The sequence below is a fragment of the Vigna umbellata genome, chromosome 5 (assembly GCF_029865625.1).
Source record: "Vigna umbellata cultivar VRB3 chromosome 5, Vumbellata_1.0, whole genome shotgun sequence".
In the NCBI taxonomy this organism is placed as follows: Eukaryota; Viridiplantae; Streptophyta; class Magnoliopsida; order Fabales; family Fabaceae; genus Vigna; species Vigna umbellata.
The window spans coordinates 12,308,045-12,336,015 of record NC_142169.1 but is presented as its reverse complement, the minus strand read 5'-3'; the positions used below and the strand labels follow the sequence as shown (position 1 = coordinate 12,336,015).

At 35.7% G+C, this 27,971-nt stretch overlaps 3 protein-coding genes across 3 annotated transcripts; all 3 read left to right on the top strand.

Moving 5' to 3' along the window:
* The first annotated feature begins 18,814 nt into the window (after window positions 1–18,814).
* Window positions 18,815–19,588, top strand: LOC148197702 (uncharacterized). The gene has a single exon (XM_088115613.1). The coding sequence runs from the start codon at window positions 18,815–18,817 to the stop codon at window positions 19,586–19,588; it is 774 nt and encodes a 257-aa protein (XP_087971739.1).
* A 105-nt stretch (window positions 19,589–19,693) lies between these two features.
* On the top strand, window positions 19,694–21,154 carry LOC148197701 (uncharacterized). The gene is made up of 5 exons (XM_088115612.1): window positions 19,694–19,847; window positions 19,989–20,222; window positions 20,325–20,512; window positions 20,673–20,815; window positions 20,893–21,154. Exons 1-5 carry the CDS (start codon window positions 19,694–19,696, stop codon window positions 21,152–21,154), a joined length of 981 nt encoding a protein of 326 aa, XP_087971738.1.
* A 2,419-nt stretch (window positions 21,155–23,573) lies between these two features.
* On the top strand, window positions 23,574–27,642 carry LOC124820523 (heterogeneous nuclear ribonucleoprotein 1). The gene is made up of 6 exons (XM_047292234.2): window positions 23,574–23,789; window positions 23,903–23,943; window positions 24,074–24,237; window positions 24,330–24,435; window positions 25,565–25,734; window positions 26,767–27,642. Exons 1-6 carry the CDS (start codon window positions 23,665–23,667, stop codon window positions 27,265–27,267), a joined length of 1,107 nt encoding a protein of 368 aa, XP_047148190.1. The 5' UTR covers window positions 23,574–23,664; the 3' UTR covers window positions 27,268–27,642.
* Window positions 27,643–27,971: the final 329 nt, after the last annotated feature.

The following is a 27,971-nucleotide window of genomic DNA, read 5'->3' as shown; positions in this document are numbered from 1 at the left end:
CAACTTCCCATCTGGGATGATGCTGTCAAAGTCCACTTAGGACTTGAAGATTTCAACAGGATGATGACTTTTCAATCCTTCCTACGTCATCCTGAACGACAAACAAATAGAAGGCAATTACTGGTTGGAGGTTTTAAAGTTGAAGAAAGGATGATCCACTACTTGATTGTCTGGATTTTATGTCCTAGAGCAACCAACCATGCTCAATGCTCTGAGCAGGATTTACTTCTATTGTACGGGATTCTAAATCACATACACATCGACTGGCCTGCTCTCATTGCTGACACAATGGTAAAAGCCAAGAAATCCCATTCATATCAACTTCCCTATGCTCTTCTTATCTCTAGGATTTTAGAATTCAAAGGTGTACCTGTTGAAGGAGAACTAGTTCAAAATATTGAAGCTGTGGGATCAGAAATTGGAGATACAACCTTTCGTCAAATGGGATTCATTACTAGAGGAAGAGTCCTTATTCACAAAGATGATGATCATCCTGATGTAGATGAAGATGATGACATGGACACTCATATGGCTGACCCAGTAAGTGCTGCTGCTCCGTCTGATGCTGGACCATCCAACATACCCTCCTCTTCCTCAACTTCTATGGAAGAACATTTTGCAAGGTTATCTAAACAATTGGAGGATATGAGTCTTGCACAAAAGACTCACTTTGAGGAGATTTATGAGTGGCAACGATCTGTTGATGAGTACATGGTTGATCAATTTCTTGATCTTGATGTTCGTCTATCTAACATCGAGAATCATCTCAACATTCAACACCCCGAGAGATCTCCTAGTCCTGAGTTTTAGATATAGGTTCTATGTTAGACTGTTTTGTTGTTTACTTGCCATTTCATCTATGTTATAATTCTGTCTGTTATGTGTCTTCTTATAATGTAATCTTTATTTTCATAAATAAAATGATCTCTTGATTATATGCATCCTTTGATTAATTGAGGGGGAGATCATATTTAGGGGGAGCCTTTAACATCCGATCTTTTTGCTTCTGATCAAAAAGGGGGAGAAGAATAATACAAGGGGAGAAGTATAAATTATTACAGGTATTGCTAACCTTGTTGTTGTTTGTTAGCTTGTATGTTTTGCAGGTAAGCCAAACTTGCTTTTAAAATTGAATTTTTGATCATCATCAAAAAGGGGGAGATTGTTACCAATAAGGAGTATTGGTAAATCTTGAAGAAATTTATTTTGATGATGCTACAAGAAGTTTTAGTTGCAGAAGATATTAGAATTAGTTAAAAGCAATTTGTAGAAATTAAATGTAGTAGGAAATTCTTGTAAACCTTGTAAACTTGCATTTTTAACTACAATAATCGATTATGATTAAGCAATAATCGATTATCACAAGTCATACTTGAATAATCGATTATCACTTCATATAATCGATTATCACTTTTTTGAAAACCTATAACGGACTTGAATAATCGATTATCACTTACAATAATCGATTATTCATGGCAGTTGGGAGCTGACCTTTGGCACTCAGTGTACTTGGCTATATATTTTGTTTTGGAGAAATTAGAAAGCAACGTTTTTTTGAACTGAGAAAGCTTAGAACACTGTGTGTCAGAGGAACGTTCTCAGAAAGCTTTTTGTTCATTGTTCCCTTGCTTGGTCTTGTGAAAGGAGAGGCTCGCGTATCGTGTGTCGATAGTCGGAGCAGACTCTCTTCAAGTTAGCAAGGTGCTCTGCCTGGTCTTGTGAAAGGAGAAGCTTGTGAATCGTTGGTCGATTGCTGAAGCGGTTCTCTTCAAGTTGGTAGAGTGGTTCTATTCATTTTATTCTTGTTTATTATCTTGTAATCTGTTAAACAATTTTTTAGTGAAAAAGGTTAATCACTATTTATAGTGATTAACGACTGGACGTAGAAACTTTTGATTCGAACCAGGATAAAAATTCTGTGTTGATCTTCTTATTCCCTACACTCATTTTATTTTACGTATATCAACTGTTTGATTAATTTTCTGAAAGAAAATTATTTTTACTAAAAGGACCAAATTAAGTTTAATTGTGATCGAATACGCTTTCCACTCTCTGAGTGTTAATTCCGCTGCGCTATACTCTTCGAAAAATACCCCCTCTGATACCATCAACTTCTCTATGACTCGTCAAGAAAAATAGCCTCCATGTGGCATCTCTAAAAAGAAAAAGTCACTTGAAAAGTATTGTTGGCATTATGGAAACCTCAATATCAATATTGCAAGAAATTTGGTTACAAAGAAGTATTATCTTAATAAAAATAAGCATCAAGCAAACTTTGCAAAAGAACATAATTAGGAGAAATTCTTATTCTATGTCGATCAAGAATCTCCTAGTGAAGAAGGAAGTTGGTACTTGGATAATTGATGCAGCAATCGTGTGGCGAAAGATCAAAACATCTTCAAACACATTGATAAATCTATCAATGACAAAGTTCGGCTAGGAAATGACACTATAGTGGAGTCTCGAGGCAAAGGAACTGTCACGGTGGAGACAAAGAAAGGTACGAAATTCATTAAGGACATTTTACTAGTTCCAAATCTTGAAGAAAATCTTTTAAGTATTGGCCAAATGATGGAGAATGGATATACTCTTCATTTTGAGAAAGATACATGCAAAATTTATGATAGTAAAAGGAGAGAAATTGGCCAAGTAAAAATGAAGAAGAAAAGAAGCTTTCCTATAAGCTTTAAACCTGGAACTTATATTGTCATGATGGTAGAAGTTGATGACTCATGGCTTTGGCCAAGTAAAAATGGAGAAGAGAAGAAGCTTTCCTCTTTATTGATGACTTCTCTAGAATGACATGAGTCTATTTCTTAAAGGCAAAGTCAGAACTCTTCGGAGTATTCAAGAAATTAAGGCCCTTGTTGAGAAGCAAAGTGGAAAACAAATAAAAGTACTTAGAAGTGATCGTGGCCAGGAGTACACATCTTGCGAGTTTGACAAAGTCTGCAAAGATGAAGGCATAGAGCGACAACTTAAAATTGCATATACTTCACAATAAAATGGAGTGTCAGAGAGAAAGATTCGCACAATTATGGAGATGGCAAGATCAATGCTAAAAGAGAAAAATTTGCCTACCACCTTTTGGGCTGAAGCAGTCTACACTATAGTTTACATTCTAAACAGATGTTCAACTAAGGAAGTCCAAGACAAGACTCCTATTGAAGCTTGGAATGGAAGAAAGTCATCAGCTAAACACCTACGGGTATTTGGATCTATTTATTACATACATGTTCCTGATTAAAAGAGGCACAAGCTTGAAGATAAGCCTATACAAGGAATATTCTTGGGATATAACACATAGTCAAAAGGTTATCGAGTCTACAACCTACAAACAAAAAAAAGTCATCATCAGTCGAGATGTTGAAGTTGATGAAAATGCTTCTTGGAATTGGAAGAAGAAAAAGTTGTTAAAAGTAATATTTTACTTCTAGTGCAACAATCGCAAGAAGAAACTCAAGAAGAGGCAAAAAATTCAGGCACGCTTTCTCCACCTCCATAACAACAAGACTCTTCACTTGAATCCAGTCCAAGACGAGTAAGATCTTTGGTAGACATATATGAAACTTGCAATATGACCATAGTTGAGCCTAACTATTATGAAGAAGCATTGAAGCAAGAAGTATGGGTCAAGGCTATGGAAGAAGAGATTAAAATGATTGAGAGGAATAACAGTTGGGAACTCGTAAATTGCCTTTATGGAAAAGACATCATAGGAGGAGTGAAATGGATATATAAAATAAAGTTTAATCATGATGGAACTATATAGAAGCACAAGACAAGATTGGTCGCTAAAGACTAAGAACCAATTATAATGTGACATTTGCTCCAGTTGCTTGCTTAGATACAATTAGAGTATTAATAACTCTCATAACACAAAAAGGATGGAAAATTTATCAATTAGATGTCAAGTCAGCCTTTCTAAATGGGGTGCTTGAAAAAGAGGTTTATGTTGAACAACCACAAGGCTTCATCAACAAAGACAATGAAGGCAAAGTACTAAGACTTAAAAAAGCATTATACAGCTTAAAGAAAGCTCCTCGAGCATGGTATAACAAGATTGATCAATACTTCATTGATCAAGAATTTAGGAGGAGAAAAAGTGAGCAAATACTATATATTGAGGAACAAGGTTAGTACCATCTCATTGTCGTTTTATATGTAGATGATCTTATCTATATAGGAAACAATATGGAGATAATGAAAAAGTTTAAACAAGACACGATGAAGACATTTGAAATGATCGACCTTGGCTTGATGAACTATTTCCTTGGTATAGATGTTAAACAACAAAAAGAAGGTATATTTATGTCTTAAAACAAATATATTGAGGCTCTAATAAAGAAGTCCAAGATGAATGATTGCAAACCTGTTGCTACTCCGTTGATGGTAAATGAGAAGTCACAAAAAGATGATGGAGCACAAGAGGCAGATGCATTATGCTATAGGAGTTTGATTGAAAGTCTCCTGTATTTCACAACCACACTACCAAACATTATGTAAGCTACAAGTCTTCTAACAAGTCTCCTATATTCTTGATTTTCTTGAGGCATATGGGGAGACTTACCTTGTTTGTTTGTTTGGTTGTTGTATGTTATAGGTTCTTGATTGATAATCCTTGTTTTGATGCATGTGTACATGATTATTGTGTACATGATCATGGTTATGATTATTTGGGATTATTGATGGGTAAGAGATTGTGTATGCATGGGGATAGGTTTTATGTAATGTTGGTGTTGGTTTTCCCTATGAAGGTATATTTTGTTGGGTTAACCCTAATAAGGTTTCATGCTAGGGAACAAAGTTATGATATTTGGGGATTTTACAATGCAAATACATGATATAAAGATCGTATGATAAACATGAGCAATGTATTTGGGTTTTATTGGGGTATAATATGTATAATGATGGGGTTTGGATGAATCAAATGTTTTAATGTATGTGTTTGAGTATGTTCATAAGGGTATGTGATGTTTGATTGCATGTATGATCTGTTGAGCATGCTTTCACGTGATTTGGGATTGATACATGGGGGCTTTGGACAATGGTTTTTTTTTCATAAACGAGATTATCCTTGAAAATAATCGATTAGCGATAATCGATTATTGTTAGTGTTAATCGATTAACATTAATAGATTACCACTAGTAATAATCGATTAACACAACAAATTTTGTGTTCTTTAAAACCTCTCTAGAATAATCAATTACCACTTATGAAAATCGATTATCCTAGTGCTTTTTATTTAAAAATGACAATTTTGATGACAATTGGACGTGGATCAAGCTAAAGGAGATCTAGAACATGATGACAATCAAAGAATAAGTTTAGGGTTTGTGTTTAGGGTCAAGTTTGACTTGTAGTTGAGATTGAAGCATGAGTGAGTGTTGGGGTGTACCTGCGTGTGTGGTTTATGAGCATAATAGTGAGTGATAGGTCTACTAGTTGTACCTAATAAATCCTGGTTTTTATCTGTGGATAGGTGTACGCTTTTGCCTTGTGTGCAAATATGGATGGTTGTTCGGGTATTGAACATTCCTTATGTGCGGGTGATGGTGGTTTCCTTGTGGCAGGAAGGCATTTTCCTTAGCTGGATTGCGGGACTACTCAAACATATTTGTAGGGGAGGCTACAAATTGGGTTGTAGGAGCGGCTACAATCGGTGAGGTAGACATGTTGATGATCATAGTGATGATCATGATGGGGTTAATCATGATGGAGGTAGACATGTTGATGATCATAGTGATGGTGAAGCTTTAGGGGAATGTTACGTTGATAGTCATGGTATTAAGTGATGTAGTTATCATAAGTGTTGATGAACGGGTAGACTACGGTCTAAGTGTGTGATGATCAAGGATTGAGGATCGAGCAATTTAAAATGATTGATTTGTTATTTTAGAGGATTAAGAATCCTATTGTTATTACTTCTATGTATGGGGTTTTTTATTATGCTTGATATAATCCATAAGTATGTATCTTGTTGTGTGTTTGATTATGGTTGATATAATCAATAAGTATGCATCTTGCTGTGCATTTGATTATTGTTGATATAATTAATATGTATGTATCTTGCTGTTATGATTGTTTTATCGGTAGCTTACCTTATACGTGTTTGTGTTTGTGTTTGTGATGGATATTATCGACAATGATCGTATAATGTATTATACGTGAGCAAATGATATTCCATATGTTTCAGAGGCATAATAGATTCGTGAGATGACGGGAAAAGATTTGGGTTTTCTTAAAATGTTCTTTTGGTATGGATTTTCGAGTTTAATGTAATCGGGGTTATTCTATTTTCTTTTTTATTTTAATTATTTTTTAATAATGTAATTGAACAAGACTTTTGGAACTATTGTGTTTTGAATAATTTATTCACGTTAAATGTTGAGGTTTTTGTAAAAAATACGTTTTCGCGCTATAAGAAAGTTTTTAAATATTTATTTTTTGTAAACCCGTGGCATCCCAAAAATCGGGATATTACATCTATAGTCTACACAAAATTGTCATATACCATTTTTTTTTCTCACTAGGATTATTGGGGATGGGAAGAGGCTAGTACTAGGTTTGATGAAACCCAATTCGAGCATTTCAAAGATTAATTTGGAAATGGTGTCCTTTTGGGAGTGTGGGTAGCGATATGGTTTGACATTGATGGGAGAGGTGTTTGGTAAGAGAGTGATATGATGATCATGAGGTCTGGATGTGAGTAGGTGTTGGGGTATTGGGAAGATTGCATGCTGTTTTAAGAGGGTGCCTTTGATTTTGGAAGGGTAGGTCATATAGAAGGGAAGATGGAGTTTGTAGGCTAATATCTAATGGGAGTGGTGGGAGTGAAAAAAGGTTCCATAGATAATAGGAGGATTGATGACAAACCCCTAGCCAAGAGACCAACCACTATAGCACTGGCTAGAAGGATTCAATAAGATTAGGCTTTATTTGAGCTAAGCAAACCTAAGTTGGTGTTCATTTGGACTAAGGAAGATGTGAAGACCTAGTTTAAGATTTCTTCTATAAATATTAGCATAGGATACTTTGGCCAGTATAATATGTCAAGTAGTATAATTTGGACTTAAAGGGAGATCAACCTAGCTTTAGGCCAAGGTTGGAGCACATAGATTAGAGTTTCTAAAGCCCTAATTTGAGCAAACTTGGAGAGCAAGCCTCCTCCCTTGTGTGCACAATGGTAAGGAGAGTGTGATTGCTTCAGTGGCAAGTTATACATTGAACATGCTTTCTTTTGGCTCAAAAGTTAAAATTTCTAGACTAGTTTGAATTGAATTTTGGCTCTCCTTTTTGGAGACCACTTTAGGGTTTCTTTCCCTATAAATAAAGGCCTTAATCGGTAAAATTAGTTTTAATTTGAATAAAGAAATGTTGTCCATTTAAATTGAATTTTGGCTCTCCTTTTGGAGACCACTTTAGGATTTCTTTGCCTATAAATAAAGGTTTCTACTTCTTGTAAAATCAGCCTGAATTTGAGTAAAGAAATGTTGTCCATTATGTGCACAAATCTCTTGTTTTGTTTGAGCTAAACTTAGAGTGGAATCCTCTTTAGATTATGTAATGCCTTAAATTCTAGGATGTCACGGGTTTACAAAAATCGATAAATTTCAAAACTTTATCACAGCACGGAAACGTAGTCTTCAAAAACCTTAACCTTTCAACATGTATAATTTATTCAAAACATAATAGTTTCAAAAGCCTTGTCCAATTACATTATTCCAAAAGTAATTAAACTGACGAAGGAAATAAAACAACTATAATTACTTTGTTTCAAAAGTTTATACCAAAAGAACTTTTTAAAGAAACTCAAATCTTTTTCTCGTCATCTCTCAAATCTATCATGCCTCTAGAACATCTGCAATATCATCTTCTTACATATAACACATTATACGATTATCATAGATAATATCATTCACAAACACACAAATACAAACACGTATGGGGTAAACTACTACTAAAATATTCATAATAACAAGATATAAACATATTGATTATATTAATCATAAATAAGTACCCCATACATAGTAGTAATATCAATAGAATTTCTAATCTTCTAACATAAACAATTCAAACATAATGAATTACTCGATCATCGATCCTCGACCCTCGATCTTTAACCATTGATGTCATCTCCAACATCTCACACTTATATCCTTGGTCTATCTGCCTATTAGCACCTATGCTAACTACCTACTATAACCATTATAGTAACACTGTTATCAACATAGCAACTCTTGAAGCATCTCACATACCATGATCATCATCATAAATACATCATCACCATGACTATCACATTCATGAACAACACCATGAGCAGCACCGTACCATAACACCATTGTGGAAAGAATCAGTCACACTCTTGTACCCTACCTCACCGATTGTAATCGCTCTTACAGCCCCAACTGTAGATTCCCTATATAGATACATTCGAGTAGTGTCGCAATCCAACTAAGGAACATGTAATCTTGCCACACAAGGACAAGGAAGACACCTTTACCCCCACACAAGGAAGGTTCTATATCCAAACAATCCTTCTAATGCACACAAGGCAAAAGGAAACACTTATCCACAAATAGCACCAGGATTTACGAGGTATAGCAAGTAGACTTATCCTCCATTCTCGTGCTCATAAATCACATACTCAAGTATATCTCAACACTCATTAATGCTCCATTCTCAACCACAAGTCAAACCTGACCCTAAACATAACCACTAACCTCAATCTCTGGTTATCATCACGTTCCACAGCTCTTTAGGCTTGGTCCACGTCCATTCTACATCAAATTCGCCATTTTTCACAAAAATGAACTGTGATAATCGATTATCACTTAACATAATTGATTATCTTACTGACATTTACCCAGAAACATCCCGCAATAAGGGATAATCGATTACCATCCCATATAATTGATTATTCCCACAACCATACTCAACATTGATGCACAAATAATCGATTATAACTAATGATGATCGATTATTGCCAAATCAAAACACATCCTAAACATGATTCAAGCATTCAAACATATATACAGTAACTCTAAATCATGTGGAAACATACTTAGCACATCATACATCATTCAAGCATCACATACCCATGTAAACATACTCAAACACATATAATACATCACTTGAATCATCCAACATATGATTATCACCACAACAAAACCCAATTATGTTGTATATGATTATCACCACACCCTTACAACATATATTTGCGTGGAAAACCCCAAGCATCATAACTTTGTTCTCCCTTAGCATTAAACCCTTTGTTGGAATAATCCAACAAAACATACATAATATATATTCATAGGAAAACCCATCACAAATATTACTAGAAACCTATTCTCATGCAACATAAACCATTGTCCAACAATAGTAATAGATAATCATAATCATAATAATACATACAGATATCAAATAAAGATTATCAATCAACATAATCAAGAACACACAAGACATACAACAACAAGCAAACAAAGGTAAGTTTCCCCATACCTTGGCCAATCCTAAGGCTTTCTCTGTGCCCAAAGATATTCTCCAATGTAGTTGCACTCTCCCATTCACTCTCTCTCCTTTCCTTTCACTTTAAACGTTTCTATCTTATTTTTCTAATATAGTTAGAGCTATGTGTAAAATATATATAGGAAATTTTATTTATAATAAAAACCCATAAGGAGTAATAACAACCAACCAAAACAAAAGATATAAATAAGATAAAATAAATTTATCTTTAACTTATTAATTCTGATAAGTCCTTAGATAACATATTCTAATTAGTGTTATCAACTCGACTCTTGAAAGCCTTATTCTTTTCATCTTGGAAGTACTCAGTCTATTTTTTATGTGAATATCTGGCATCCATAATGAGACTCAGGTAAAACTATCTCCAACCATGTCACATTTGGTACTTACTCAAAGTCAGACCCAAGCATCAATTTTATCAAACCGAAAGATGGAACCTCGCATTATTAGTGCTATCAAGACCTATTTGGAGGAACCTCTCCAAAAAAATGAGGAGAACCCTTAACAAGTTATAATAGGAATGCAAGATAAATTTGAGAATAATCTAGAGCCTTTGTGAACTCAACATCGTGACAATCTTTAGGCCTATCATAAGTAGGTCCTTCAAGCTCAATGTAGTGAACTTCAAGCATTGACCAATACTCGACACACTTGATAAATATTGCTATCTTTAATAATGTCGATTGCCTGGACAAAAGGAGGAGAAGTCAGAAAGTGCATAGAAGATTTGAACAAAGCAAAGGAAATCTCCTCTACTGGAGCTCAAAAATTGGAGTTCAACCATAAAAAGCTGCAAAAACCAAAAATAGAACTGAAGCAGTTGCCACCACATATGAAATAAGTTTTCCTTGAAAAAGATGGTGGTAAGCCTATCGTTCTTAATAACTTATTAACCAAAACTGAAGAACAAAGATTTGTGGAAGTATTGAAGGTTAATCAAGGATCCATTAGATATACCTTATCAAATCTAAAGGGGATCAATCCTTCCTATTGCAAGCATAAAATCCTAAGAAGATTATAAGCCATTAGCTCAACCAAAAAAGATGACTTAACCCAAATATGAAATAAGTTGTGAGGAAGGAGGTTATGAAATAACTTGAGGTTGGAATGATATATCCAATTTCAGATAATGCTTGGATCAACTTTGTCCAAGTGATTCCAAAGAAATGGAGAATGACAGTTATTCTACTGCAGCGTTCATAAGAACTTCCTTCAAAAATAAAGGATCGTTTAGCTTGGAAGTTTTTATATTTTCAAATAAAAAGCTCAACTACAGGTTTTCTAAGAAGATCGTTTAGCAAAGAGAAGAGAGAATAACACAAGAGATTTTAGAATAGTTCACTCCAACTGAGCTATGTCCAGTCTCCTCTGCAAAGGGTTCCACTATAATCCTTACCTGATTACAAATGAGTATTAGCACCACTCTTGGTACATTGCTGAGATTTCTTGAGTATTCGCACCACTTCTGGTACTCAACACCCTGTCGAGATTTCTTTGAGTATTCGCACCACTCTTGGTACTCAGCAACCTGCCGAGATTTTCTTAAGTATTCGAACCACTCCTAGTACTAGACTACCGTGCCTAGATTCCTTAACTCAAAAGAGTTCATTTGTAAGTATTTTAATTCTCTTCAGAATTGCAATCGAAGACTGCTTACAAGCAGTTTAATCTAAATCTTTCGACGAGAGGGTATGAATACAATACAATACAGTCTAAACACTCGCAGGTGTTTCTCTCTATGATCTTACAAAAGTAAGAGATTTGACGCTTAAGCTCAACAATATCTCTTTCTCTTTTTTCTTCTCTTATCTTTTCTTCAGGTCATATATAGTCTTTTCTTTGAGCTCTTTTTCTCTCTTCTTTTATGTAGGATGGATATGGCGTTGTAAGCTTTGCGCACTTTCTATCCTCTTGATTTTCTTCGTGAGAGATCTATTTATAGGCTTGATGAATATTTGTCCGTTAGACAGCGTTTGTAATTCGTAGCATTGATGTTTGTATTTTCTCTATCTTCTTTTCACAATAGTCGTTGTGTAAGTCAACTTTGTTAAAATAGGTGTGCTTTTCCAGTCCTTTACTTGAAGTAGGTTGTACAATTTTTTTAGGCTTTGCTTCAAGAGAGGAACATTTCATGATTATTCTTTTGTCTCTGACGTACACAATTGATTTTCTATGTGTAGCATTGTGGATGCGTGTAGAATAACTTATTTGCAAAATTATAGTAAATTGTGTAGAATAACTTATCTTCAAAATTAGAATAGCTTATCTCCTTCCTCTCTTTGAGTTCTTCATTCTCTCTTGTTTTGTACTCTCCTTTTTTCGATTTTTTTTCTCTAAATCTTTCCTCTATTTGAACCCCTTGAAGATAGATATATATCTTCTGTTTCTATCCCTACCATTCTGTTTCTAAAAAAAACTATTAATAATTCATGTACCCAATTGGTTTTCTATAACATAATCATAATTAATTCTATGTGCCACAATAACACTCTTAACACCCAAAAGCCATACAATAAATAATTAATGTCTATTACTATGAAAATAAATGTTTAAATCTATTTTATTTTCTTTGGATCTTACACAAGGTGCAAAACATTTTCACAATTGGAGTGCACAAACAATTCTACCATGTCTTGAATGTCTATACTTAAGCCACTCACAAACCTAGCTACCTTTTCTTTAGTAGATTCATCTATTTCAAACCGAAGCATTAATGACTCTAGTTCTTTGAAATAATCATTCACACACATTTAACCTTGTTGAAGCCTTTGGAGCTTAAAAAAAAGATCTATCTTATAGTAGGAAGGAAAAAATCTAGCATACATAAGAAATTTAATGTCCCTCCAAGAAGCCGCATGTGACCCTTGGTAATTGTTCGTATAAATTTGATGTCACCAATTCATGGCATATCCCTCAACCTCTACTACCATTAAGTCTACTTGCTTTTGATCTCCTAGCGAATTTTAATTAAATAATTAGTTAACTTTTGCGTCTTAATCTAGATAAACATTTAGTTTATTGTCTCTATGAAATTTACGAATCTTCAAGTTTGGGATGAGTACTTTCCCCAAATTAAATTTTCATATAATAGGGTGATTCACAAGACCACCAAATTATTTCCTTTTGTGTTTATGGGTTTTATCCACTCACCCCTTTAAAGTTAATACCTCTCCCTAATCATATTAATATCATTCATAAGGAAAGGGTGTCTAGGTCTGAATTTTTGAAGAAAATACATGAGAGGGTGAAGTTTCACATACAATAACAACCCAAAAGATACATCTAACATAATAACAAAGGAAAAAGGAAGTGTTATTCAAAGAAGAAGATTGAGTTTGACTTCATTTAAACAAAGATAGATTTCCAAAACAAAGGAAGTCCACACTTAAATCTCGTGGTGATGGTCCATTTATAGTGTTAAAAAGAATCAATAATAATGCATATAGGCGAGAGTTGCCAAGTGAATAAGATGTGAATACTACATTCAATGTGTGTGATTTAACCCTTTTTGTAGGAGGCATCGATAAAGATAAAGATGAATAATCTCTATATTTTAGGACAAATCCTCTTCTAGAGGGAGAGGATGATGGCAAAACTCTAACTAAGGGACCAATCACAAGAAGCATGGTCAAGCACATTCAAGAAGAATTAGAGTTATTTATGGAAGGTCGGTTGAAGCTCTTATTCTCTTGGGCTACAATGGAGTGCAACTAGTATAGTAGGTTGGAGTCATCTGTGGAGGGTCGACCCAAGCTCTTATTCTTTTGGGCTACAATGAAGTTCAATTAGTATAGTAGGTTTTAAGCCTTGTATAACGGGGCAAGTAATCTAGGTTTTTCTTTTTTAGCCTTGTATCATAGGTGTTCTTGAAAAACTTGATATACTCGGGAAAGACTAACTCCAAGCACACGGTTAGATGATCTACACCGATTGTTACGACTCTTGATTTATAAGGCATTGTTTAAACCACAACATTCATAGATAAAGTACTTTTTAAGAGTTTTGCAAAGCTACTACAACGTTTAAGAAAGACAACTCTTAAAGAAATTAAAGTATGATGACAAGAGCGTTTATCAATGGTTAACTTCGTAAGCAATTACAGTGTTTATAAATAAGGTGTTTTGTAAAGCTAAAACAAAAAAACACATAATTTTTTTATATTGGTTCATTCAACTGAGCTACATCCAATTCTCCTCTAAGACCTCTTAGAGGGTTCTACTATAATCTCAACAAGATTGCGACTGAGTATTAGCACTAGTCCTAGTTACACTAGTCAATCTTGGAAACACTTGTTACACTAAGTAGAACTAAGTATTAACACCATTCTTGGTTACACTAGTCAATCCTAGTAATACCTGTTACACTGACTAGAACTGAGTATTAGCATCACTCTAGTTACACTAATCAATCCTGGTAACACCTGTTACACTGACTATAACTGAGTTTACCTACTCCTTAATTCCCCTAGACAATTTCCTAGTTGGCATTTAACTCAACTAAGCTAATCACCAAGTGTTTGAATTCTCTTCAGAATGTACAATCAATCAGATTATTTACAAGTCTTAGATGATAACTCTCACAAAGAGGATGTGAACCTTCCTTGTGTGAGGGTGATGGTGTCTTCCTTGTCTTTGTGTGGCAAGATTACATGTTTCTTAGTTGGATTGCAGGACTACTCGAGCGTATCTGTATGGGGAATCTACAGATTGAGCTATAGGAGCAACTATATTTGGTGAGGTAGGATACAGAAATGAGACTGACTCTTTTCACTATGGTGTTTATGATAAGATGATGCTCATGGTTTAATCATGACTGGGATAGTCATGATGGTGTTGTATCTATGGTGATGATGATGGTGTTGGAGATGCTCCAAGTGATACTATGTTAATAGTGGTGTTACTATAATGGTTATAGTAGTAGTTAGCATCTGTGCTAATTAGTGGATCGACATGGGTCTATGTGAGAGATGTTAGTGATGACATAAAAAATTAAGGAATCAAGGATCAAGGATTGAAGACCAAGGACCTGTATTGAGAATTGAGTAATTTACTGTGATTGAATTATTATGTTAGAGGATTAAGAATTCTATCATTATTATTATCAGGTATGGGGTAGTTGTTTATGGTTGATATATTTAGTGTTTTTATATCTTATTATTATGATTGTTTTAACGATAGCTTACCCCATACATGTTTGTGTTTATGTGTTGTGAATGTAATTATCGGTGATGATCATATAATGTATTATACATGAGTAAATGATGTTACAGATAGTACTGAAGCATGATAGATCCCATAAATAACGAGAGTCATATTTGAGATTTTTATTTAAAGTTATTGCGTTTGAAGTTTTAAGACAATGTAATTGAAGTTATTTGATTTTTTTTTCGTTAAGAAATTTCTTGAAATCATGTTTGATTTCTATCAACTCACATATGCATTTTTTTTTCCTCTTTGTAAGTTTGATTGTTATAATTTTGAATTTCTTTAAGAAATTGTGGTTGTGACTATTAGGTCTATCGAGGAGGAAGTTCTATGTGAGTTACACAAACACCAATCACATCTGAGCCAACTATATAAGGGATTGACACCACTCTTTACCCAAAACCTTAAGGCAATGGGTTAATGGGTCGTTCATCTTTATATATTGCTCTACTTTCTCATTTCTATCCAATGTGGGACTTGGACTCACACTTGGATTCCCAACATCTCCCCCTCAAGGGTGAGTCCCTTCCACATAGGTACACTCCCCCTTCAGCGGAAGCATTCCCAACCAATCACAACCACGAGTAACTTTCCAACCGCCGTATCTTAACGGAACTTGCTTACCTGGATACCCTTTTCCAGGAAGACTTTCGGTACAGAGATCATTATACTCGTCCGAGCCGGTCACCAAGACAAACCTGGCTCTGATACCACTGTTGGTCTATCGAGGAGGAGGTTACCCTATGGGTTACATAAACACCAATCACATCTGAGCCAACTATATAAGGGATTGACACCACTCTTTACCCAAAACCTTAAGGCAATGGGTTAATGGGTCTTTCAACTTTATATATTGTTCTACTTTCTCATTTCTATCCAATGTGGTATTTGGACTCACACTTGGATTCCCAACATACAAATGAGAAAATCTCACAATATACGCACTCTAATATTTTCCTGAAATTGAGTCTTATTATTCATTATAATTGAAGGACTTTAAATAACCATAACACTTACAATATTACGAGGAATAAAAATAAAATATCAACTATCTTAAAAATAAAATCTGCTTAATCTATCATAAAATAATACTTACCTAGTAAACCGAAAATCATAACTACGTGTCCCTATTTTATCTCTATCAAGTCAAACTAAATATTACTATACCCAAAAGCTAATAAAATAAGATTTAAACAAAATTATTAATAAAACTCTAAAATTTAAGTTTATCCCAACAAACTCCCCCATAAACTTAAATTCTTTCTTCCTTCGTTTGGCTTTCCATGTGCATCATCCCACACCAGGTTTGCTTCTTTCAATCAAATTTGAGTTTTTCTTTTTCCATACTGCCCTCCTATCTTTTACCTTGGTTGACCTCTTTAATGCTTTGACTAACTTTGTTATGTCCGAATTCTCAATAACCTTGACCAACTCGTTTATGACCTTAGGCAATTTCTCAACAATCTCTTCCGACTTCTTTATCGGGTTCTTCTCAACATCTTCATCTTCCTCTTCGTCTGGTTCAAGAACACTAGATATTTCCTCTTCCTTTTCAAGAGTCACCTTCTTCAGCTCCTTAAGCTCAGCCCTCTATTTATTCATAATTTTATTAGCTTCATTTAGAAGTCTTCCTATCCTCTGAATCTCTTCATCTTTTTGTTTGAGTTCTTTCTCCAGGTTTTCCTTCTCTACAATTGTTGCATCCTTTACCAAGATCACTTCATCCATTGTTGGGATTGGGCTCTCCATGTCCATTGCATCCAAGCTCTTTGCCATCAACATGATTCCACACTCTTCTTCAACATCTTTAGTAACGAGATTTGTCTCCCCCTTTATCTCGGACTTGCAATATTTTGCAATATGGCATACCTTACCACAATTGTAGCACTTGCTTGATCTACACTCATTTTCATAGTGGTCATACTTGTCACACTTAAAACACTCAACTCCTGACCGATCACCTCGGCCTTTTCCTTGTCCTCGGTCATGCCAATTCTGCTGACCAGTTTGCTCTTCACTATCATTCTCAAAATTACCTCGGCCACGTCCAGCTCGTCCTTGTCCTCCTTGCCATCTATCGCCAAGACCTCGGCTCTGAGTAATCCGAGATTTATTCGAGTCAAACTGTACCTGTAGTGCTTGATCGTTGGGTTCCCTGTTTTTCTTTTTCTTCCTCAATTCGTCGGCTTTTAATGACCCAACTAACTCCTCCATAATGAGAGTTGACAAATCCTTTGTCTCTTCAATAGTGACCACGATACTTTCAAAATCATCCGTCAAATTTCTCAAGATCTTTTTCGCAACCCGGTTAGGAGGAACCTCTTCTCCGTTCATTACGAGTTGGTTGGCCATCTTCTGCACTCAAGTTATAAACTCGGCAACTCCCTCATTTTCATCCATCTTCATATGTTCAAACTCTCTTATGAGAGCTTGTACTCGAACCTGCTTCACGCGGGTATCTCCTTTGTATGCCACCTTCAGAATCTCCCATGCTTCTTTTGCTGACTTTGCATTAGCTATTTTCTCGAATCCAGATTCATCCAATGCATTATACATAAAGTATAAAGCCGATTTGTCTTTCACTTGTGTCTTTTTCAATGCAGCAATCTGGTTCTCTGTCTGATGTTCATCATCCGCGGTTTCATTGTACCCGTCCTCCACTATGTCCTATACATCTTGGGATCCAAGAAGAACCTTCATCTACAAAGACCAATTGTCGTAATTGGTATTTTCTAACAATTATGGCACATTCATCCCATTGAATACCTTTGTTATCTTTCTCACAAAAAAAATCAAGCACTCACTTTTTCTCTTGCAATGTTTGACTCTCTCCTCTCTCTCTCGGTACTAAGAGTATAAAGCTCTGATAATGAGAAAATCTCACAATATACGCACTCTGATATTTTCCTGAAATTGAGTCTTATTATTCATTATAATTAAAGGGCTTTAAATAGCCATAACACTTACAATATTACGAGGAATAAAAATAAAATATCAACTATAAAATCTGCTTAATCTATCATAAAATAATATTGTACCTAGATAAACCGAAAATCATAACTACGTGTTCCTATTTTATCTCTATCAAATCAAACTAAATATTACTATACCCAAAAGCTAATAAAATAAGATTTAAACAAAATTATTAATAAAACTCTAAAATTTAAGTTTATCCCAACAATGACATGTGTTAAAATTGATTTTTTTTGTTCTTTTTGTATTATTTATAGAAATTTATATATAGATAAATTTATAGATAAATATAGTTATATAAATAAATAGATTTCAAATATATTATAAATGTAATATCTAATTAACATTTATAATACTTTGTGCATATTAAAATTTTACTTATTCATTTTAGGCTTAATACCTCTTTTGATCCCTCTCTAGAGGGGCAATGTTCAAGTTCGTCCTACCTTTTTTAAAAAGTTCAATGTGGTCCCAACTTGTGAAAAAAGTGTACAATTAAATCCTTTTTGGTGACGACGTTAAATATTTAACGATCCAGCTAACAGCATGGAGTGATCTGTGCAACGTGGCTGTTTAGGTTCATAACGTGGCTGCATAAGGGGTAAACATGTGATTTTGATTAAAGTTCACATGGCAGTGATTAAAAAATTCTGAGTTAGGGTTTGGGTTGCAGAAATCGCGATTTGGGGTTAAGCATTTTGGAGGAGCTGTCTTCCAAATTAGGTGATCTTGAAGCTGAAATCTGCAGAACAAATTCAATTCCGCAAATCAGGTTAGGGTTTACATTTGATAATTTTAAGTGTTTGAGGTTTTTCGATATGTTTTGATTGTTGTCGCATTTCAGGGGGTTTAACTATGGGTGAAATTGTTTTGTGTGAAAAGTTGTCTTGTTTTGATGCATGATAGTGGTCTCTGAAATTAGTGGTCCCCTGTTTGCATTTGCAGGGTTCGGGTAGGGATGTGTGATGACATGTTTCGGGTAGTGGTCCACCATGGTGGGACCTTGATCAAAGAAGTCCCCTTTAATTATATAGGCGGGGAGATAGTTATTTGGGACGTAGACCCCGATAAATGGTGTTATTTTGGAGTATTAGGTTCACTTAAACATATGGGTTACATGCAAGTAGAAGAATTATATTACAATGTCCAACATGTTCTACATAAGGTTGATGATGATAAAGGAGCTATGAACATGATGAATGTGGCTAAGTATTTGGGGAAAGTGAACCTGTATGTTGTGCATGGGGTGGACGAAGCAACTATCTTAGAAAATGATGAGAATAAGATTCTTTTCCTATGTGAAGGTCATGCAGAGAGTGGTGAGGGTAGTGGCGTGGGAGGAGAAGCACATGTTGAGGGTGGTGAAGAAGGAATTACAGACATAGTGGAGGGTGCAGTGGAGGTTGAGAATGACTATGCAGTGGATGTTGACAATGAGGATGCACGAGATGTTGAGAATGACGATGCATTGGAGGTTCAGAAGGAGGATTTACTCGATGTTGACAATGAGGATTGCTTGGATGTTGAGCATGACGATGCATTGGAGGTTGAGAAGGAGGATTTAGTGGACAATGAGGATGTTGAGCATGAGGATGCAGAAGATGCTAAGGTTGCAGTGGAGGTTGAGAATGAGGATGAAGTTGAGGATGTAAGTGAAGAACCATTGGAAGTGGATAATGAGGATGAAATTGAGGTCGAAAGTGAACAACTAGTTGACGTGGACATTCAGGATGGGGGGGAGGTTGATAGTGAAGAAGAAGTGGAAGTGGAAGTGGACAGTGGTGATGAAGCAGGAATGAATTATCTGAGTGGTGATGAATTCGTGGATGAAGATAGTGAAAAAGAAACCCAACAATGTAGGGGTTTGTCAGATGATGATTGAGAGTCTGATAAGCTTTTAACTCCTGAAAATAGTGCAAGTGAGGAGGATGACAATGATGATACAATATATGTAGGTTCTTTCTCAAAATATGTAAAGCAGAAGTCCATGGCAGATTACAAGTGGGAAGTGGACACTATTTTTACTGACAGGGAAGAGTTTAAGGATGCTATTAGAAGGTATGTTGTTCATGTTGGGAGGGATCTAAAATTTATGAAAAATGATAACCGTAGGGTGAGGGTGACATGCATGGGTGGCCAAAGTAAGTGCCCATGGCTAACTTATTGTGGTTATTTGCCGTCATGAAAAATTTGGCAATTGAGGAAGATAATTGATACTCATAGTTGTAGTAGGCAACTTAATATTAAATTGATGAATGCTAAGTGGTTAAGTCAGGAAATAGATAGATCTTTAGTTGAGAATCCTAGTTTAAAGGTGAATGATATTCGTACTAAAGCATTAAGAAAATGGAATACAAATGTTTCAATATCCAAGGCAAGAAAGGCAAAGTTAATTGCCACAAGACAGGTTGAAGGAGATTTCAAAGAACAGTATAAAAGGGTGTACGACTATGGACATGAGCTGTTGAGGTGTAATCCAGGGTCAACAGTACAGATTAAAGTTGACTCTCATAATGGTGACCCAATCTTTCAAAGAATGTATGTTTGTCTCAAAGCTTGTAAAGATAGTTTCATAAGCTGTAGGCCCATTATATGTTTAGACGGATGTTTTTTGAAAGGTGTTTACAAGGGGGAGCTGCTGACTGCTGTTGGTAGGGACCCAAACGATCAAATGCTACCCCTTGCCTATGTAGTAGTAGAAGTGGAGAACAAAGACAGCTGGACATGGTTTTTGCAATTGTTAATTGAAGACCTCGGGGGCACTGAAGTATGTGGAGGGTGCACATGGATGTCAGACCAGCAGAAGGTATAATGTACTACTTATATTCATTTTTAGTTAATGCTTTTGTATAGGATATGGTTTTATTACTAAATTTAATTGTGCAAGGGTTAGTCTTAGCTATCCAGGAGCTTCTACCTCGGGCAGAACAAAGATATTGTTTAAGGCAGCTCTATGCAAACTTTAGGAAAAGGTTTGGTGGGCAGTATTAAAAAATCTGATGTGGAGTGCTGCAACCCGCACATATCCCCAGGCTTGGGAGAGAGAAATGCTGAAAATTAAAGAAGTCAATGTTGAAGCATATAAATACCTCATAGGCATTCCCCCAAGGTAACCCATTAGCCATTATATACACTTTAGTGTCACAGATGCATTGTAACCCATTTGAGAATTCTTTTGTGCAACAGGTTTTGGTCAACGTCTTGCTTCACAGGTCAACCAATGTGTGATACCCTTGATAACAACATCACTGAAGCTTTCAATAGTGTTCTCATTCATGCAAGAGGAAAACCAATTATCACAATGATGGAGGATATCAGAGTGTATCTCATGAAAAGGTGGGCCACCAACAGAAGCAAGGTGGCATCTATGGACTTCACAATGTGCCCAAAGATAAATAAGAGACTTCAGAACGAATGTAATTTGTCAAGATTTTGGCTGCCAAGGTAATGCTATCATTTCTTTTTATATACATTTTGTTATTTACGTACATTGTTCATGTGCTTCATTTCTTTCAACTGGGTTGCACAAAATATTTTTTAGGTTAGGCACACTTCATCCGTTGGGAACAAGTTCACAGTGGACTTGGACACTAAAGAGTGTAACTGTAGAAAGTGGATGATCAGTGGCATCCCATGCTGTCATGCAATTGCAGCAATGAACTACTCCAATGTTGATCCAGACAATTTTATACCCACTTGCTTCAGAAGATCCACATATGAAGAGGTGTATGCGTCCATAATTTTTCCACTCAATGGTCGCTAACTATGGCAAACCACAAATTTCAATGATGTACTACCACCAGTGATAAGGAAGTTTCCTGGGAGGCCAAAGAAAAAAAGGAAGTTGGAGGCATGGGAGTTAACTAAGGACGACACTCAAATGCGTGTTGGGGGGCATAGGAAAAAGTGTAGCATTTGCCGTCAGAGAAAGCACAACAAGAATAACTGCCCTTTACGGCCCCAACCAGCAGAAGCAACCCAGCCAACAGAAGCAACCCAGCCAGCAGTTGCAACCTAGCCACCAGAAGCAACCCAGCCAGCACAAACAACCCAGTCAGCAGAAACAACACAACCATCACAGCCACCTCCAAGTTCCCCAACCCCTCTACCATCACAGCCACTAAGTCCCCAATCATCCCGTCCAACAAAATTCAATGTCAGAAGAAAAGATAGATAGATGAATTGCTTTATTATGTACTGTACTGTCTTTATTTTGGTGACAGACATGTATTGTCTTTTTAGATGAATTGGAGGTTATATGTATTGTCTTTTACTTTGGTCAGAGACATGTATTGTCTTTTTAGATGAATTGGAGGTTATATGTATTGACTTTTACTTTGGTGACAGATATGTATTGTCTTTTATGTTGGTCAACTAATATGTATTGGAGGTATGATGTATTGGAGGTATTATGTGTCTTTACATGAAATGGAGGGATTATGTATTGCCTTTATTTAATGAATCAAAGTGGTTTCATCATGTTTTGGTCAAAGCTTGTACTTAGATTTGTAATATGTGCCATTAGTCATTATCATATGCATTATTGGGTTGACCTATTTCAATATTTTTAAACCAAAAGGGGGACTGATTCGAATAATCTCCACTGATTCCAACATTTTGTACATTGCATTGCATAACTGATGTTACACCAACCAAAACACATTCGCATTGTCAACGTACTTTTTTCAAGCATCCAAATACATAACAGGTATTAAGCTAACTTATAACAAACACCCAAATTCACGATCTAACTAAATCAACCTAAACACAACTTGAAAATGACAAGGTCAACCACAATACACACACAAAAAGCTACAACTAACAACTTCATCCTTTTCTGCATTTTCTGCAAATCTTTCACTGCATTTTCCAGCTCACTTATTCTCTTCAGAATTATGCAATCTTTTTCATCAACGTTGTCTTCACAACACCACTTGAAAAAGTTACAGCAGCTCCCAATTGAAGATCCACCCTGTTATTCACCATGTTAGGGAATCTATGAACAAATGCATCAAGTCAAGTCAAGAAAACATTAACTGAGAAGGGTATACTTCAAACCTTGTAATGAGGACAACCCCAAAAATTTCTCCCAGCATTCTTCGTAGTTCTGGCCACTTTGATTACTGCAATATCACCACAGTAACAAGTAGGGATTAACCTACCTCCCCTACAAGCACCACCATGGGACGAACGAGAAGATCCTTTGGCCCAGCTTTTCGAAAACGAAGAACACCCTTGGGAACCCATTCCTATGTCTCCCCAAACACTTCCCAATCCTCAAAGACCAATTGGGAGGAAACCAAACCCTAACCCCTCTTAATGAAAAACACTGTCACTGCCACGTTATGAACCTAAACAGCCACGTTGCACAGATCACTCCATGCTGTCAGCTGGATCGTTAAATATTTAACGTCGTGACCAAAAAGAATTTAATTGTACATTTTTTTCACAAGTTGGGACCACATTGAATTTTTTAAAAAGGTAAGACAAACTTGAACATTGCCCTTATAAAGAGGGACCAAAAGAGGTATTAAACCTTCATTTTATTATGCCGTTCATTATAAATAATTTCAAAACTCCATATAAATTATTGTAAATATTTTCCTCCAAATTCCCTTATCTAATGTACAAATTAATTAGAAAATATGTTACATTTTTCAATATTTCCAAGTTATCAAATTAAAATATCATATAAACCAAATCTGATTTCTTTTTCTAGACTAAAATCTAGGATTCATGAGCTGCTACATTATCAATTTATGAGCTGCTACATTATGAAAATAATGCATATTATAAAAATAGATACCATATAAGCGTTTAAATTCATGTATTCGTAATGTATATATAAAGTCCCAAACCCCACGAATAAAATAAAAATCTAGGGTTACATACATTACATTCATTTTCCGGTCTGCGTCTCTCTTCCCCTATCTTTCTGTGGTTGAAGTTCTTAAAGTGATGGAGTCACCACCCAGTAATCACCACACCGTCGACGGCGATGCCAACGACGTTAGAGCCTTCTCCCACCGCGACGACGAAGACGACAAGCCCCAACCTCTCACCGGCGACGGTGCCAGTCCCGGGTCGGCAACTAACTCCACTAAACCTTCAACCTCCCTTCATCTTCTTCTTTATTGCTTTTTCGAATTTTCTTAGATTGTGTTCTGTCTAATTAAACTAAACACGGTAATTGCAGAAAGATTTTTATTGGCGGTTTAGCGAGAGAAACCACTATTGGTTAGTGATTTCTTTCTGCACTGCGTTGGTTTGCTTTGTTTTACGGTTAAGCAAATGCTCAATGAGCATCCTTGTAACTAAATAAGTAACTAACTAGCTGTGCTTTTTTCTTGTTGATAATTCTGTGCAGCTCAATTCATCAAGCACTTTGGTAAATACGGTGAGATAACGGATTCCGTTATCATGAAGGACCGGAAGACCGGCCAGCCTCGCGGCTTCGGCTTCATAACTTACGCTGATCCCTCTGTGGTTGATAGAGTTATTGAGGACACTCACATTATCAACGGCAAGCAGGTGCTTATAATTAACACCTGCATTTGATGTTTGAACGTTTGGAGTAGTATTGAGTAAATGAAATGAAATCCAATGCAATGAATTGTTTATAGGTGGAGATTAAGAGGACGATTCCGAGGGGTGCAGTTGGCTCGAACTCTAAGGACTTCCGAACCAAGAAGATTTTTGTTGGTGGAATTCCTTCTACTGTGAGTGAAGGTAGTGTTTCAGTTGAGCCAATTTTCCTCTTGCTGATGTTGCTGATGCCTTACTTAATGTCAAAATTTAAGGATGTAGCATGAATGATGTGCACATGTATATATGTATACGTACAATATGTTATATGTTGAGAAGTGGTTGTGGTGGTATTATATAATTTTTATACACCAACTAACACTTAGAAGACACGTTTGCTGTTGGAATTCATATTGTAATATATCTAAGTTTCATATTATTGCTTTAAGTGTTAAGAGTTCTTGGTGTTTCTGTTCTTACCATGTACAGTGAAGGAAGTCCTTTATGATCTATGTTATCCTTTTCGGTAGAGAACATAATTATTAGTGTACATACCTCTTATGTTCAAGCTTTCTTTGGTGAGAAAGTTCATCACATGCGTGCACTTGTTCATATCTTTTAAGGTGGAAATTTTTGTGTTGAAATTGTTGTATTTTATCACTAGGCCAAAAATTATAACTAGTCAACACAACTCTTTTTACTTAAGAGTATCGTAGTCTAAGCACCATGATTTGATTGTGATTTGGTCTACACTATAACTCATAGTCTGGGGACAACTCTTTCTAGTTAAGAGTGTGACAACCTAGATGTCATGATTTGATTGCTAAGGGACAATTGATGTACCCTTGAACAATCTCCCCCTCTACAATTATTCCAAATCGAACTTTTTTATTATGACTCAACTCACTTGACCATCACGGGATAATTGTGCAAACTGTAACAATTTTTCCCTAAACAATAGCTCTGTTAGTAATCAAACTCGTGACCATGGCTTTGATCCAATTGTTGTATCAAGTGCTTACTACTAAGCTAAAAGCTATAGTTGATAGTCGATGTGTAACTCTTTCTATTTAAGAGTGTTGCCAACTCAAACAACAAAAACCATGATTGTTTGTGACTTGACCCACTTGGCGTACGTCATGCAACAAAAATGTCTCCTAATATACAAATTGATATTTTGTGGTATGTCATGTGTATACAAAGTATGTTAAGTTTATTAGCCAGGCTTGACTTTTCTTTAAAGCAATTATTTGTAAAGTAACTAGCTAACCATTAAAGAGATACAGAAAGTAGTTGTGATTTTGTTGTTTTAATTGGAGATGAACTTGGGCAGATGAATTTAGGGATTTCTTTACACGCTATGGAGAAGTCAAAGATCACCAGATAATGCGGGATCACTCTACTAATCGATCACGTGGCTTTGGGTTTATTACCTACGACTCTGAAGATGCTGTTGATGATCTCTTAGCTGTGGGGAACAAAATTGAGTTTGCTGGAGCTCAGGTGAGTTTTTTGTTGATCTGAAAATTAAATTACAAACCTTATTTGGTTTTATAACTGATTTCCAAATGTTGAGTTTCAAGTCCTGCTTTAAAGGACAAGTAAACAGTGAGAATGGTTTATTGTTTTATGGACATCTTGAATTTCCTATCCTTAAGTATATGCTTGCCATAGGCAATGAATCGTAATTATGTAGGCTGTCCTTAACTGTAACAAATCAAGGCATTGAACACAGTTGACTGCAATGTTTTGTTGGTGATTATTGCCTTTAGTGTCGGGATGAGATGATCATGGGTTCAGCAATAAATTTAATGCGCATTTCTATTGATGATAATCTATTTGCCTTGTTCCTATTTAATAGAGTTAGAACTTCCGAGTATTTTAAGTGTAACATGGGTTTTTTATTGATGAGGTAAAATATTAAAAAAAAATTACAATTGTTAAGGAAACATTACAAATTTTTAATATAAGAAATTAGCAATGCCCAATAATTCATGTGCACTTATAATAAGTTTGGGCCAATATGGTTATATTTCTGATAAAATGCAATGGGTCCAATGGAAAATACCAAACCTGGGCCCAAGTGGATCACATTTAAGTACCATTATTTCTTGGTTGAATGTACATCCAGTGGAACGAGTTTCCATCCTTAGAACACAACATTTTGGGATTGAACAAGTGGGCAGTGGCTTATATTCTTAAGGCTACTGTAATTTTTATGTTATAAATTACTTTAGAAAGAATGGTATGGTATTTTTTCACACATGACTCCTTTTGTACGATTTAAATCAAAGTCCTATAGCTTGATTTTACTGGTGACAACTTCAAGGAGGCATATTTTAGGTCTTATTGCTTTGTATACCACCATCATTTTATGAATCAAAGTCATCATTAACATTAGACAAAATATGTTGATAAAAGAAAATATTACACCAAATATATTTCCAATTTACTATCCTGTGAAAGATCAAGATAAAAGATGCTTGAATTGTTTCACTTTCATCCATTTAGTTTTGGTTATCTTCACTTTTGTAGGTGGAAATCAAGAAGGCGGAACCAAAAAAGCCCAATCCACCAGCCCCATCATCCAAGCGATATAATGATGAGCGGTCTTCATATGGTGGTGGATATGGAGATGCTTATGATGGATTTGGTGGTAATTTTGGTATGGGTGACTATAGGTCAGGTGGTGCCTATGGTGGTAGGGGAAGTGCTTATGGTGGCTTTGGAAGTGAATTTGGTGGTTATGGAAGATATGCTGGTGCCATGGGGCCTTATAGAGGTGATCCTTCTCTTGGGTATGCTGGTAGATATGGTGGAGGCTTTGGCAGAGGCTATGATCTTGGTGGGTACGGTGGAGCTAATGAGGGTTATGGGGCATATGGTGGTGGTGGTTCCTCTGGTAATGCTTATGGAAGCAGCTATGATGCCAGCCTAGGGGGTGGATATGGAGGAGCTGGTGGAGGCTCCTTTTATGGGACTAGAGGGGGATATGGTGGTGCAGGAACTGCTCGATATCATCCTTATGGAAGATAGAAGTTTGTCATCTCAGAAATATAGTCTAGGGCTAATATGTCTAGTATCAAAGCAAGTTTGTAGTTTGTTGTGTTTGATCATTCAGTTCTTTAGGCTACATATTTGCCTTTTCTTAACGAAAGATCTGTCAGTGATAATTTTATTGTTAAGCCCATTAATTATCAGCAGCACACTATCGCCAGCTATAGAAGACCAAAAAATTTTTGTTTAGCTCGGCCCACTGGAAGCTGCAAAATGTGCACATGGTTGTACTCTTAGTTTTGTTAATGGCTACATTTGTCATTAATGCTCTGTACGTTTATTTAATTTTTATATACTTTCAGACTGTAAGATAGAAATGAGTTATTTGAAACATGACATTGAACAATTGTGTAAGAGAGGTAAATTTGAAAAAGTATAGCATTAAATATTATTTTCTACTCCATAACACTAACAATTTGTTGTTGTGGAAAGGAGAAATAGATTCTTATAAGAAATGATCAAGCAATGTTAAATCTCAACAACACTCCCAAGCACTCATGGGCTAACTGAATTTACATAAGGTATTTACTACAAAAGACTTCCTATAAATTGCTAAAATATAGAAAATTCAAAGTATCTTAATTCTTTTCATCTTTTTTACTCCAATGCTTTATTCCAAACATAAAAAAATGTCTTCAAAAGTTTAACCTAGTAAGTAATGAAGTAATGTAACTTGGACACTC

Coding starts and splice junctions, on each gene's coding strand:
- LOC148197701 (XM_088115612.1), top strand. CDS start 19,694: ATGGCAGATTACAAGTGGGAAGTGGACACTATTTTTACTGACAGGGAA. Junction 19,848..19,988: donor GACATGCATGGGTGGCCAAA/GTAAGTGCCCAT, acceptor GTCAGGAAATAG/ATAGATCTTTAGTTGAGAAT. Junction 20,513..20,672: donor GGATGTCAGACCAGCAGAAG/GTATAATGTACT, acceptor TGCAAACTTTAG/GAAAAGGTTTGGTGGGCAGT.
- LOC148197702 (XM_088115613.1), top strand. CDS start 18,815: ATGGGTTACATGCAAGTAGAAGAATTATATTACAATGTCCAACATGTT.
- LOC124820523 (XM_047292234.2), top strand. CDS start 23,665: ATGGAGTCACCACCCAGTAATCACCACACCGTCGACGGCGATGCCAAC. Junction 24,238..24,329: donor ACATTATCAACGGCAAGCAG/GTGCTTATAATT, acceptor AATTGTTTATAG/GTGGAGATTAAGAGGACGAT. Junction 25,735..26,766: donor TTGAGTTTGCTGGAGCTCAG/GTGAGTTTTTTG, acceptor TCACTTTTGTAG/GTGGAAATCAAGAAGGCGGA.